Source organism: Peromyscus leucopus, chromosome 1 (assembly GCF_004664715.2).
Source record: "Peromyscus leucopus breed LL Stock chromosome 1, UCI_PerLeu_2.1, whole genome shotgun sequence".
Classification (NCBI taxonomy): Eukaryota; Metazoa; Chordata; class Mammalia; order Rodentia; family Cricetidae; genus Peromyscus; species Peromyscus leucopus.
Genome location: NC_051063.1, coordinates 105168997 through 105182013, shown reverse-complemented (window position 1 = coordinate 105182013; position 13017 = coordinate 105168997). Strand labels below are relative to the sequence as shown.

At 47.6% G+C, this 13017-nt stretch overlaps 1 protein-coding gene across 1 annotated transcript in view; it reads left to right on the top strand.

Moving 5' to 3' along the window:
- Positions 1 to 13017, top strand: part of Xrra1 (X-ray radiation resistance associated 1) — a 71705-nt gene that overhangs the window by 42485 nt on the left and 16203 nt on the right. Inside the window, exons 9-10 of the mRNA XM_028877515.2 lie at positions 10426 to 10554; positions 11157 to 11362. Of these exons, the coding sequence (XP_028733348.1) occupies positions 10426 to 10554; positions 11157 to 11362 (335 nt within the window). The remainder of the gene's footprint in view (positions 1 to 10425; positions 10555 to 11156; positions 11363 to 13017) is intronic.

Here is a 13017-nt window from a genome sequence, read left to right as displayed (position 1 = left end):
CCCGAAAATCCTGCCTAGCTATTGGCCATTTAGCTTTTTATTAAACCAATCACAGTGACATATCTTCACACAGTGTAAGGAATATTCCACAACACATCTTTCTTACTTGGTCAGGTCATAGTGGATATTTATAATTTTCCCGTCACCCCTTTAAGGTCCTGTTCCTGTCAGCCAGCAGCCTCAGCCGTTACAGCTCTTCAGTCTTCACTCCCAAAGAGACTGAGCACTGGACGTCTCGCTTTTCAGGGGCTCCTGTGGTTTTCTAGTAACTCTTTCTAAATGTCATAGACTCTCTAAGGGGAGACCAACAATTCACGAACTCCAAAGGCAGTATTTTGGGTCTTCAAGGAACAACAACAGTATATTTACTTTTGATAATTACTCATATCGTCAAGAGCAAGTCCCCTCTTTGCCTGCCTCTTGGTTCAATGAAACAAGAAACCCAAGTGTCTGGTAACAATATTAGCTTCTAGTTCAGTGAGACTATTCTTGCGAACCCCCAGGGAGCACCTCTCTTGAGAAGACAAACCTCTAAGTCCGAAGCACCTGAAATGGGACCATCAGGATGGCTCAGTGTTTAAAGAACTTGCTCCACAAGCCTGCTGACCTGAGTTCAATCCCTGGAAGCCATATAAAGGGAGAAGGAAAGAACTAACTCCAAAAAGTTGGCCTCTTACCTCCACATACATGCTGTGGCACATGCACGCACACACACACACACACACACACACACACACACACACACACACACAGCCCAAAGCTGCAGAAATACCATTATTATCCCACTATCAGATATCATTGAGAGGATATTTCCACTTCCCTCTGCTAATCCCCAGGTCCTGTGAGAATGCTAACGAAAAGCCAGCATCATGGATTGCTGATTTAAGTGATGTCCCCACTGTACAGCAAGTCCAAGCTTCAGTTTCCCCAACTCTTCATACCTGGTATAGTAACTGAGTCAAAAAGGCTATTTCGCCAGAAGATTCTCTGCAGGTAGTAGAATAGGAAACACCCCAAATCTGTCTCCTCACCTGGCAACATGTGCATTGGCAGAATCTGTCTCAGGAGGCCACTGGGGAACTCTGGGACCTGCTGGAGACATACCTTCCAGAGGAAGAAGGCTTAGCCATCAGACTGCTGATGATCTTTTATTTCAGCTCTTTTCCCGGGAGCTGGAACCATCCCCAGTCACACATATCCTTTGGAATGTAACTATGAATAGCTTGCAGTTGCCAGAGTGGGCAGAAAGGTCCCTACTCTCCAAGTGTGGGAGCTCTGTGGTGTGACCACTGACTGCTACTTCTGATCCAGAGAAAAGCACAGGGTCAGAAAAGATCTGAGAAGACCTTACATCTGTACCTCAGAATGATCCTTTCCATGAAGACAGCCTATAAAAATCATAAAAATAAACCAACCCTGCTGTGGGATGGTCTGTATATCAAATTGCTCTGATTGGTCAATAAATAAAACACTGATTGGCCAGTGGCCAGGCAGGAAGTAGGTGGGACAAGGAGAGAGAAGAATTCTGGGAAGCGGAAGGCTGAGGAAGAGAGACACTGCCAACCGCCGCCATGACAAGCAGCATGTGAAGACTCCGGTAAGCCACAAGCCACGTGGCAAGGCATAGATTTATAGAAATGGATTAATTTAAGATATAAGAACAGTTAGCAAGAAGCCTGCCACGGCCATACAGTTTGTAAGCAGTATAAGTCTCTGTGTTTACTTGGTTGAGTCTGAGCGGCTGTAGGACTGGCAGGTGACAAAGATTTGTCCTGACTGTGGGCAAAGCAGGAAAACTCTAGCTATACAACCCCATCAAACCTTGATGAGAAAAGAGCGTAACCTCCAGGGCTATCACTTCAGCAGATCCCAACTTCAGTCTTCCACCAAAAATCCATCCTGTAGAACCTGGGGACTGTTACAACGAAAAACTAAACACACAGAACTATCTCTCAGGAAGATCTGAAGGAAGATCTTCTAGAGAAAAATTTTAACTGTGGTAAGGATGCCCACAGAGCTAACAGGATAAGGGGGAAGTCAAGAAAATGGCATACAAGCAAAATAGAAATAATAGTGGAGAGGGGACCTGAAAAGAAGACAAAAACTCTACAACTAGAAGTTAGTGAAGTGAAAAGCTCATCAGAGGAATTTGGGCAGATTTGAGCCCCAGAAGAAAGAATCGGTGAGCTTAAAGGTAGCTTTAATACAATTAAATGTAGCAAGTCTGAGAAATAAGAGGATGACCTGTGTAAAGCTGGAGGGATCTGAAGAGACTGTCAAGCAAATCCACCTGTGTTCTGTGGAAGCCCTGGAAGAGGGAGGGGGCAAGCTGGGAGAAGGAGAGGAGGGAAGGGAGTGGGAGGGGGAAGGTTTTATGGAGGGAGGGAGGGAGATTTTTTGAAGACAGAATGACCCCAAACTTCCCAAGTTTGCGTGAATGTAAACATCTGTGAAGCTCAGGGAGGTTCGTGCACGTACTACAATCAGTGTCAAAGAGAAAGAGAATTTGAACCAGCACAAGGGAAGTGACTCCTCGCATGCGAGGGAGGCTCACTGAGACTACCAGCGATGCCCAGCAACTGTGGCAGCCAGAAGGCACAAGTCTGCCATGTTCAGAATGCTGAAAGAAGAACTGCCAACCAAGAGTCCTGTGTCCAGCAAAGCCGCCCTTCAGGGGGCTGGAGAGATGGCTTGAGTACATGCTACTCTTGCAGAGGACCCAACTTTGATTCCTAGCAGCCATGCCCCACAGCCTTCAACAGCCTGCTGGACTCCAGCTTCAGGGAATTCAATGCTTTCTGGCCCCTGTGGGTACCTGCATTCACATGTGTACACACACACACACACACACACACACACACACACACACACACACAGTGTCTTTGGTAAGGGAGAAATGAAGACATTTCAAGATAAGCCAAAGCTAAATGAACTCATGACCTCTAGACCTGCTCTATAGGAAGTGTTAGGAGGGCGTGGCCCGAGATAGGGATGAGCCAACCCTAGACAGAAACCCAAGCCGTAAGCAGAAACAAAGATTGTATTTAGGTCAATGCACAGTCAACACAGTATTACTGTAATAATATCACAGTTCCAGCTGTAGAACGCTGTGGGCCGAGAAGGCAAATCTGTGTCCCAAACTCTGTAGGATCACTTTAATAGGGACAAACGCCTGCTCCTCCTATCTGAAGGAAGGGATGTATTGCAGCCAGTCTGGAAAGGGTGCCTTTGGGGTGACCTCTGCTGTTGGTAGATGACGCACAGTGTGCTCTGATGAGGGGAAGGGCATAGTCTTCCTCCCTGCCGTGGAGGCCAGTTGGTCGCCTGACATTCACAGAATTAGGTCACCTTGTCCATCTCATCACTGGGATCTCTGCAGTGTATACACCCACAGAGGACAGAAATAACCTTCTACCCTCTATTCAGGGATCACTCCAAACCACCCGTTAACAGGGGTTCATTCTTTTTTATACAAGCTTTTATTATCTATCCACCCACTGCCTGGGAAAGGTCTGTACTTCTGTCTCTCCAAGCAAGCAAATGGACAATCGGGCGCATCACTCTAAGCTTTACTGCTGTGTAGAGCCATACCACGATAGCTCATTTTTCACTGATGTTAGCATATCATACAGAATCATTTTCAAGTACAGTGGAGGCATTTTCCCAGGCTAGCTGGTGCTAAGGCTTTAGTTGTGAGTTGATGGTAGACATTGGCACAGCTGAAATAGGCACCACGGGAATTCAGACTTTCTGAAACTGACCTTAAATAATGCTTTTCCCAGACACAGAAAGACAAATACTGCAATATCTCACTCATACATGGAATCTAAAATAGTTGATCCCAGCTGGGAATTGAGCTCTGTTGGTAAAGTGAATACCTGGCATGCACAAAGCCCTGGGTTCAACCTCTCCCCCCACACACACATTGCATAAACTAGGTGTGGTGGGTAGCACACACCTATGATCCCAGCACATGGGAAGCGGAGCCAAGAGGATCGGAAGTCCAAGAATGCACTGTGAATTTGAGGCCAGCCTGGGATACATGAGATCCTGTTTCCAAAAAGGAGGCATGGCTCAGTGGGTGAAGTCAGCATGTGTCTGTGTGCCCACCTGTAACTCTAACACTGGGGCGGGGGTAGAATCAGATGGCCTCCAGGGACTCACCAGCCAGCCTTCCCCACACAGTGACCTCCAGGTTCAGTGAGAGACCCTGTCTCAAAAAAAAAGTGGAGAGTGATAGAAACCCCCGACATGGACCTCTGCCCCCGCCCCCACATACACAGATTTTGAAAAGTTAACTCATAGAAGCTGAGAGTAGAGTAGAATCAAGGCTGAGAAAGTTGGGAGAGGAGGATGAGGAGAGGTGGATCAACAAGCATTAAGCGCTGGGTGTATAGGCCACCCGAGGTCTCATGTTCCATTGCCCACTAGGATAAGTTATATTACACAGATGACAAGAATGTGCTGTGTAGTTAAAAAAAGAAGAAGAAACTAGAAGGAAAGATTGGAATATTTTTATCATAAACAGTATGTGTTTGAGAAAATAGATGTGTGTGTGCTGATTCGAACATTATGCAATGTATATTATCAAAGCATTGCACAGTGCTCCATAAATACACGCATTTTAAATGTGCCCATTATTTTAAAAGGCACATTTCTGTCACTAGATGAGTCCATTCTGTCAGACATCTGGTCCATGATGAATGACTCATGTCACATGGCCATTTTGTGTCTTGTGTGTGGCTCAGTCTTTGCCAGCACACAGTATGAGCCAAAAACTGATTTTCAAAAGAAAATAATGATCGAGACAAGGGCAATATTTTGCTCTTAGTGGTTTCCACTATTTTTTACCTCCAAAGGGTTCCATTTATAGCATAAATTGCCATTCATCACCCAAACCATAATGTATCTGAGCAAGAATAAAAGAATAGTTATTCTTTGAGAAAATGGAGAAATTCAAGCTTCCCTTGAAAAACAGGAAGCCTGGCCACCCTCCCTGTCTGTGTGACATGTCTGTTGCTATGGGACTTTAGCATCCGGACGGGCTGAGCGACAGTCCAGCAGAAGAGCAGTTCTCAACCTGCCGAAGAACCTTGTCATGGAGACTGGTGGTCTGGAGACTAGTCAGTCAGTGGGTCTGAATGGCCCAAACGCTTCACCTGTACTTTCTGGAACCCAAAGGGACCAGCGAAGCGTTGTGCCTTTTTCTTAGCTACAGGTGGTACAAAGTCCAAGAGGTACAGCCCAACATGTCCCAGATACCTAAACGCCAAGGAAATTAAGCAAGGTGACAGTCTCTAGAATTCTTGTGCTTTACCTCTAGCCATGTGAGCTTTACTAAGCCATCTGGCGGGGGGGGGGGGGGGGGGGTGGCTTTATCACTACGTCCAATCAGCATGATATTTTCTGTGGCCCTGACAGAAAAGGACACAGGGATACTGTTGTCCCTGTCCGATTAAGACAAACTATTTCTGGAAGTCCTTTTTTTTTTTTTTTTTTTGTTTTTGTTTTTGTTTTTGTTTTTGTTTTTTCCAGACAGGGTTTCTCAGTGTAGTTTTGGTGCCTGTCCTGGATCTCGCTCTGTAGACCAGGCTGGCCTCGAACTCACAGAGATCCACCTGGCTCTGCCTCCCAAGTGCTGGGATTAAAGGCATGTGCCGCCACTGCCCGGCTTCTGGAAGTCCTTTTAACTGATAAAGAGAAGGATCCATTTTCGGGTTCTCAGATTCCAAGTGCCACAAGCTCTGTTGATTTACCAAAGATTTCACATCTGCAACAGCAGCTGGAGTTGGAGTCACCAGCGTGTTAAGATCGCATAATCTACCGTCATTCTTCAGGGTCTGACGTGCGCACACGCCGATGAGCAGGGAGCACTCCACAGAAATGCCATACGATTCCATGGCCTCCGTGCTCCTACGCGCCCATGCTGCCGGCGCTCTCTGCAGTGACCCCAGGATGTGGGTGGAATTTCCAGTTTCCTGTTAGAGAGGCTCTAGAGCTTCAAGGCGGCATTTTCCGTAGTAACGGCCCACCAGTTTGTTGTTGAGTAGACAAGTCCGGGTGTTCTGTCATCTGATTCAAACTGTGGGGAGAACGACAGGCGGGCTGACTTTGTGGACTTCCTCCGACTCCCCGACCCCACACTGACTGGGCCCCTGTCCTGTCACACTCACACCAGGCAGCAGGTGCTGTGTGATGGTTTGTGCAAGTCCTGTTTAACCCCGCAGCGCTGCTTGCTGCGACCGGGGAGCGTCCTGGGGGATGTTGCTCAGTGTGGCCCTACAGTCATAGAAGCGCGAAAGGAGCTGGTACGAGGCAAGAACTTGCTTTTCTATTTCATTTAAGCCCAATTCTGTCTAATTTAAATGCAAATACATGACCGAATGAGATGTCCCAACTCTCCCTTTGAACAACTTAAATCATTTTTTTTTTCTTGTCAGATTGAGAGTCTCTGGCTATCTACAGTGTAGATTCTACATGGATAATTCCAAACCTAAATCCAATTACAGTAACTGAAATTATCTGTAGTGCATACCACCTCCTAGAGTTTGGTCCTTCAGTGCCCTAACCTTTACCCACAGACGTTCTATTAGGCTCCCTTCTGTGGCACACCATGGACCTGAGGTTTGGGACCCTCCACTGGCAATGGACTGTCTGTCACTCCTGCAGTGGGCAGACAGCCCTGGGGAAAGCAGCCTCTGGGTCACCGCCTAAAACCAAGTCCCATAAGTCCTCACAGCTTATTAGTTGGGGGCACTGTAAAGTAGACTGTTTTAAAATGTGTATTTTGCCTGGATTTCCTCTTTTATGCCAGGGAAGTTGGCTCACATCACTTGTCTTGACACCATAAACCTTTCCATGCATTTGGCCAGTTGCCCAGGAATACTCACTGTGGCTATTTTCTGATGGTTCTGATGACACAGATTTGAGGTACAGCTTTCCAAACTCCGTCTCTTTTCACCCCAAGACAGCTTTCCTGCCTGTGGGATGAGAAGGGCTCTGACTGGCTCACACCGTCCTGAGGGTGGACATCCCTTAGAGTCTCCGATTCTCACTGAGTGCTCTACCATCATCACGCTCTGGGTTTTGATCCTCCAGACTGTTATGTCACAATTCAATTCCCACAAGATCAGCAAACGCTCTTGAGGCTGCCCGGCCGCCTAGCTTCCGTTCTCTCTTGGGGGTTGAGGTTCTGTGCACTGCCTCCTCGGGGCCTCCAGCTCTCTTGCAAGTTTAAAACGATGCACATTTCCTTTTTGCACAGTACTCCTCACTCTAAGTGTTGTCCACGGGAAGTACTGTTGCGTAAAGAACAGCCAGTCCCTACCAGTGCTTCCTCATGTGTTAGTCGGCTGTGTGTCACCATGGCAGAGCACCCCAAAGAAACAACGGGAGAGAAAGAAGGCTTATTTAGGCCACGCTTTCGAAGGCCTGATCCTGGTCACTTGTTTCTGGCTATGGCCAGGCTGACTGTCTTGAACGAGAGTGTCTTGGGGCACATGCGGCAGTTAGGAAGCAAAGAGAGAGAACATGGCGAAGGGACCAGGGACAAGTTATACCCTGTTTTTAGTAGTGACCTACTCTTTGCAACAAGGTTTCACATCCTGGAGTTTCCACAGCCGCTCCATAATGCCATCAGCTGGCACCAAGCATTCAGCACACGGTCCTTGGGGAGTGTTCTATGTCCAAATAGAAACTCATTGCCCAACACATAAGAGCTGCAGAGTAAATGTGCTTCTGTCTGCAACAGGGGGTTGTTGAAATCATTGTGCTTTAAGAGCTGCGGGGCTCTTGACATAAAAGAAATGACCTCCACGTATGACTGGAGGGTCTGGGTTCAGAGACACTCAGCACCAGAAGTCAAGGGCTGTCACAGCAGGCACACTTCGTGAACTAGAGCTCTGGGCTCCCTATGCTGCGGGGGAGAGGGGGCGTCTAGGCATCTGCTGAGAAGCATGCTTTCCTCTGGCTGAATCCAACCACCAGGATTGTGTGCACTTAGCATCTAAAAGACATTGGTCTACCCAATTCTAGAAGACAGTAAAATCCATTTCCCAGGCAAGGGACAATACCAATGACATTTCTAGCACGAAGAGCTGGAAACTTCAGCTTCTCCGTCCCTGGTGAACTTCAGAGAGTTCATCTGGTGAGACTGTGAGAGCCGCAGCTGTGGCTGGCTTTTCCTACTAGGTCCCGTGACACCGTCTCTGTCTGTCTGTCTGTCTGTCTCTCTTGCTCTCCCTCTCCCTCCTCCTCTCCCGCCCAAAGCTTCATTTATAACTGGGGTTCTTTGGATTGATTTGTTATGGGAGCGCACATGCTCTAGCACACGTGTGCAGGTCAGAGAGCAACTTGTGGAAGTTGCTTCCCTCCTACTTCGTGGGTTCCTGGAGTCAGACTCAGGCTGTCAGACCTGGCGGCAGGAGCAGTTACCCACTGAGCCATCTCACTGGCCCCGTCCCTCTTCTGAGACATTTACTTTTTGTCTGTGTTTTCTCTAGGGCAGACTTTAAGAAAGCAGGGTAGTATTACTGTCACAGGAACGAGTGGAACCACCTCGCTGTGACAGTGTTTAAGAGGAATGTCTGAAGGCCCGACTCCTAGTGTGTGTCTCCCTGGAGTAGAATGAAGAGCTGCTGTGGCTTCCTGGCTATTTGGTTGAGTAGAGATTCAGATTCAGAGTGCCAGTGCCCTTTCTAAACCATCTGCCCTGGCCCTTGTTCGGTCAGAAGGCTGTCAGTTCTACAGTAAGCCCCCACGGCGGGAATTCATTGTAAGAACACCCAGGAACCTCCCAACTGCATCTTAAAGACAGACAGGATCTATGTTAAGATTGTAGGTCCGAGGACTGGAGAGCAGCCCAGAATTCTCTCTCAGCTCTGTGTCCACTCCTTTCCGTGACTCTGCCCATGTATCCTCACAGGCGAACCGTGTGTCTCTGGGCCCTGCTGTAGGAAACGGTTGCACGGAGCTACAGAGCCAGAGTTGATTTCTTTCTGTTGCTTTCCTCTCACAGAGGTTAAAATCACGAGAATTCCTCTCATTCTTTATTAATTCACTTAATCGTTGCCTTTCCTGCGCTTCCCCCCCCCCTTCAGTTAGAGCAATTGTCTTGTTGTGGGCAGTGCCTCATGCCTCCTCCATGGGACTGGAAATGCCTTGAAATGGGAGAGTGTCCCTTCTCTCCCAGTACCAGCAGCATAAATTCCTGCTAAGGAAATTCCCGAGGGAGGGAGCGATCGTATTCCTCGCCGTGTCCCCCTGTGAAACTTAAGGTGTATGTGTATGTTCCAGGGCCTTCATTTTTCATCAGTCCTCAGAATTTTGGACACCCTTCTTCCCCCTCTTCCCAGACCCACCCCAACTTTTTACCTACTTTTGAATTCATCTACTTCTGCCAAGCTCTGTCTAGACCAGGCAGTAAGGGCCTCTTCATCTCCTCACCCTCTAATCCACATGGGACTTAAAGATGGGGCCAGAAGAGGAGGCGGTGGTGGGAAAGTTCTGGGCTTGGGAATCCGGAAGGACTAAGTTCTAGTTTGAGCTCTGCCACTCTGTGGCTATGAGACTTTTTGGCAGGTTACCGAGCTTCCTGATGAAAAGCAGGTGGACAGTGCCTCTGCCACCGACCCCTGCAAAGACTGCATGAAGTCGTTTATCACAGTGCAGGAGTGAAGTAGGACTGGAGAAATGTTGCTCACCCTGTCTCTTGCCTGTGTGCTTATAGCTCATGCATGGAATGTGTGTTTGTGCGTGCACAGCTGTTTCTGTTTTGTGTGGATGAAATGGAATGTGCAGGGAGGGACGAAACTGTGTCATCTGCCCATGTGTCTTTAGAGCAACCTAGGCCTCATCCACTTGGAAACATGAGGTCATATTAACAGTCACACCTAAAATGCCACCACTTCCTGTCCACCTGTGTACATCAGGACCTCAGCCTCTTGAATCCCACTCTCAGGTGTTTTGGGAATTCTTCAAGGAAACCTTGATGGCACAGCCATGTTCCAAGCCAAGAGCATATCGTTCCCATGGTTACCAATCCTCAGGGTGAGTGACAAAAGATTCTCAGGAGTCTGCCTTTGGCCAGAATTGTACAGTGTACCATCTGCAGCATTACCTCTACAATTTGGTCTTGCTTCATTCACCCTGGTGCTGACCATCAGCACAGCCGGTGACCCTACTACCCCAGCACAGCCCAGTGTCCGTGAAAATGTCTCCATGCAGTGGCCTGTGTAGACAAGCAGGATTTGAGGGCGGGGTCAGTGCGTGGGAGCCGTACCTGCTGCTCACCTCTAAATGGACCCCTTGCAGGCACTAGGGAAGTTTGGAAGCTGGTTAATCGTCCTGGTCAGGTCCCTGTCTTCCTGGGGATAGTGGCTCTCATTCTCTGCTTTCACTCAGAACAAAAGATCTCTGTGCCCACAGGGAGGCATCCGTATCATCACTGACAAGCAAGAAGTACATCCTGAGGTTCCCAGCACTGGAGACCCTGATGCTGGATGACAACAAACTGTCCAATCCCAGCTGCTTTGCCAGCCTGGCTGGGCTCAGGAGGTAATGTCACAGCCCTCCTCTGCACCATCCCCAACCCCAGTGGGGCTCACACCCTGAGTGCTGCATTCAGGCTATGCAGTATGGGGTGAAGTCTGAGCTCCACCATGTGTGTGTGCTATGTGGCCTTGGGCAAGTGAGTTCTTTCTCTGAACTTAGCTTGACAGAGAAATACAACATCAGTAAGGGTTTTTTCTGGTCATGTGCAGGATTCGCCACTACCCAGGGTAGAACCCTGGCCACCACCACCACCACCACCACCCCCACACACAAAGAACTTTAGTTGCCAGATTCTGTGTATTTGACAAGGATCTCTAAAATATTTCTTTTGATTTTAGTTACTATTTACCGAATACTACTTGGTGCCCAGATGTTTACATATTGTCTCATTTAAGTCTTCATAGAGCTTTAGAGATTAATAAACTTTATCCCCATTATAAGGTGAGGCCACTGAGCCCCAGAGGAGGTAAGTCCCCCTCATCTCAAGGCTACACAACAGGTGTCCACGTCCAGGCCTGAATCCCTGTGTGTTCCCCAGCTTGCTCAGTAACACCCCAGGGATCACATCACTGCTGTGATTCTGAATTTACTTTCCTTAATTGAAGACTGAAGAAATTGAGCCTGGACCAAAACAAGATTTTCCGGATCCCGTACCTACAACAGGTTCAGCTCTGTGATGGATCGGGGGACTGGGTTACAGAGGGGCCAACCCCCCAGAAAGAGCTGCAGACCCAGACGTGGATATTTGAGACCCCGGATGAGCAACCAAATTATACTGTACTGCCCATGAAGAAGGACGTGGACCGCACAGGTGAGCCATGTCCTTTGTTCTGATGCCCGCTCCATCAGGGAGTGGACTTCGGGGGTTGGTTCTGGGAGTGTTCTAAATGAACTGCTTAGACTTCCCAACTAGTTCTGTCAGGTGAGACGCTTTCAAACTCCAACTAAAAGTAGATCATTTTTTAAAAATCTCATCTATTAAGAAACTCAGAAGTCAGGCAAGCCTGTGGCATACTCATGTCCTTAAGGGCTTCAGGCCTTTCCAGCCTCCTTGGGCATAGCTTGTCCTGTTTAGCTGGTTCCTACTGGGTTCTCAGGATGGCTCCACAGTTCCAAGAGTCACATCTGCATGGCATCCTCCAGAGGCAGAAAGGAAGATTGTAAGCTGCCATGTAGGTGCTGGAAATTGAACCCAGGTCCTCTGAAAGAGCAGCCAGTGCTCCTAACCACTGAGCAGGTGGTTTTGGGGTCATTTAAAGTCCTCTCAGGAGTGCTCTGTTGTTTCCAAGGCTGAGACCATGACCATCTGTCATTAGATGTGTTCCTGGGTTTTTATCTCTTTTATGCTATCATTGATGCCGTTGCTTTTTATATTTCAGTCCCACTCACTTGTTGCTAGTACACAGACATTTTGAACTCATGCCTAGCAATGACATTTCCAAGTTCATTTCTGTCTTTAGTCACTTGCAGGCTCTCTTGATTATTTTTGTTCATGGTGGTAGCATCTATATATGACGCCTGTTTTGTCTCCTCTTTTCCTATTGTAAGAGTTCTTAGCACCTTTTTATTGCTATACTGGCTGACCCAAACAGTATGGTGTTGAATAGAAGCCATGATGGCCTGGGTGGTAGTGGTGCATGCCTTTAATCCCAGTACTTGGGAGGCAGAGCCAGGCGGATCTCTGTGAATTCAAGGCCAGCCTGCAACCTGGTCTACAGAGCGAGTTCCAAGATAGGCTCCAAAGCTACACAGAGAAACCCTGTCTCGGAAAAAAAAAAAAAAAAGAAGCCATGATGGGAAATTTTCTTCCTTAGGAGGAAAGTGTTCAGTATTTCAAAAGTATATTAGCTGTATATATATTTGTAGATGTCTTGTATCATCAAATTTAAAGAAATCTGCATGTATTCCTAGTTTGCTGAGAGGTGTTTTTTTTTTTTTTCCTGTGAATCAGTGTTGAATTTTATTTCTTTTTAAAAAAACATCTATTGGGCTGGACAGTGGTGGCATATTCCTTTAATTCCAGCACTCAGAAGGCAGAGGCAGGCAGATATCAGTGAGTTCAAGGCCAGCCTGGTCTACAGAGAAAGTTCTAGGACAAGTTCCAAAGTTACAGAGAAACCCTGTCTCGGGAAAAAAAAAAAAAAATCTAGTGGGCTGGTAATTACATGTATTCATTTTTAGTGGTGGGAAGGTGAAAAAAAATTTGAGACAGAGTCTTACCATGTCTGTCTGGCTGACCTGGAACTCAGAGATGTGCTTGCCTCTGCCTGTCTCTCCAGTACTGGGATAAAGACATGCACCACCTACCTGTACAACAGACGGAGGGTCTGGGGCCCCATGTTTCTTCATCTGAAGGCTTGAGAGAACTTCAGATGGACTTCTCAGTGTTGAGTCAGTCTTGCGTTCCCAGGACAAGACCCCTGTTGGCCATGATGGTCCAGGAATTGAATTTGCTGACATTGTGTG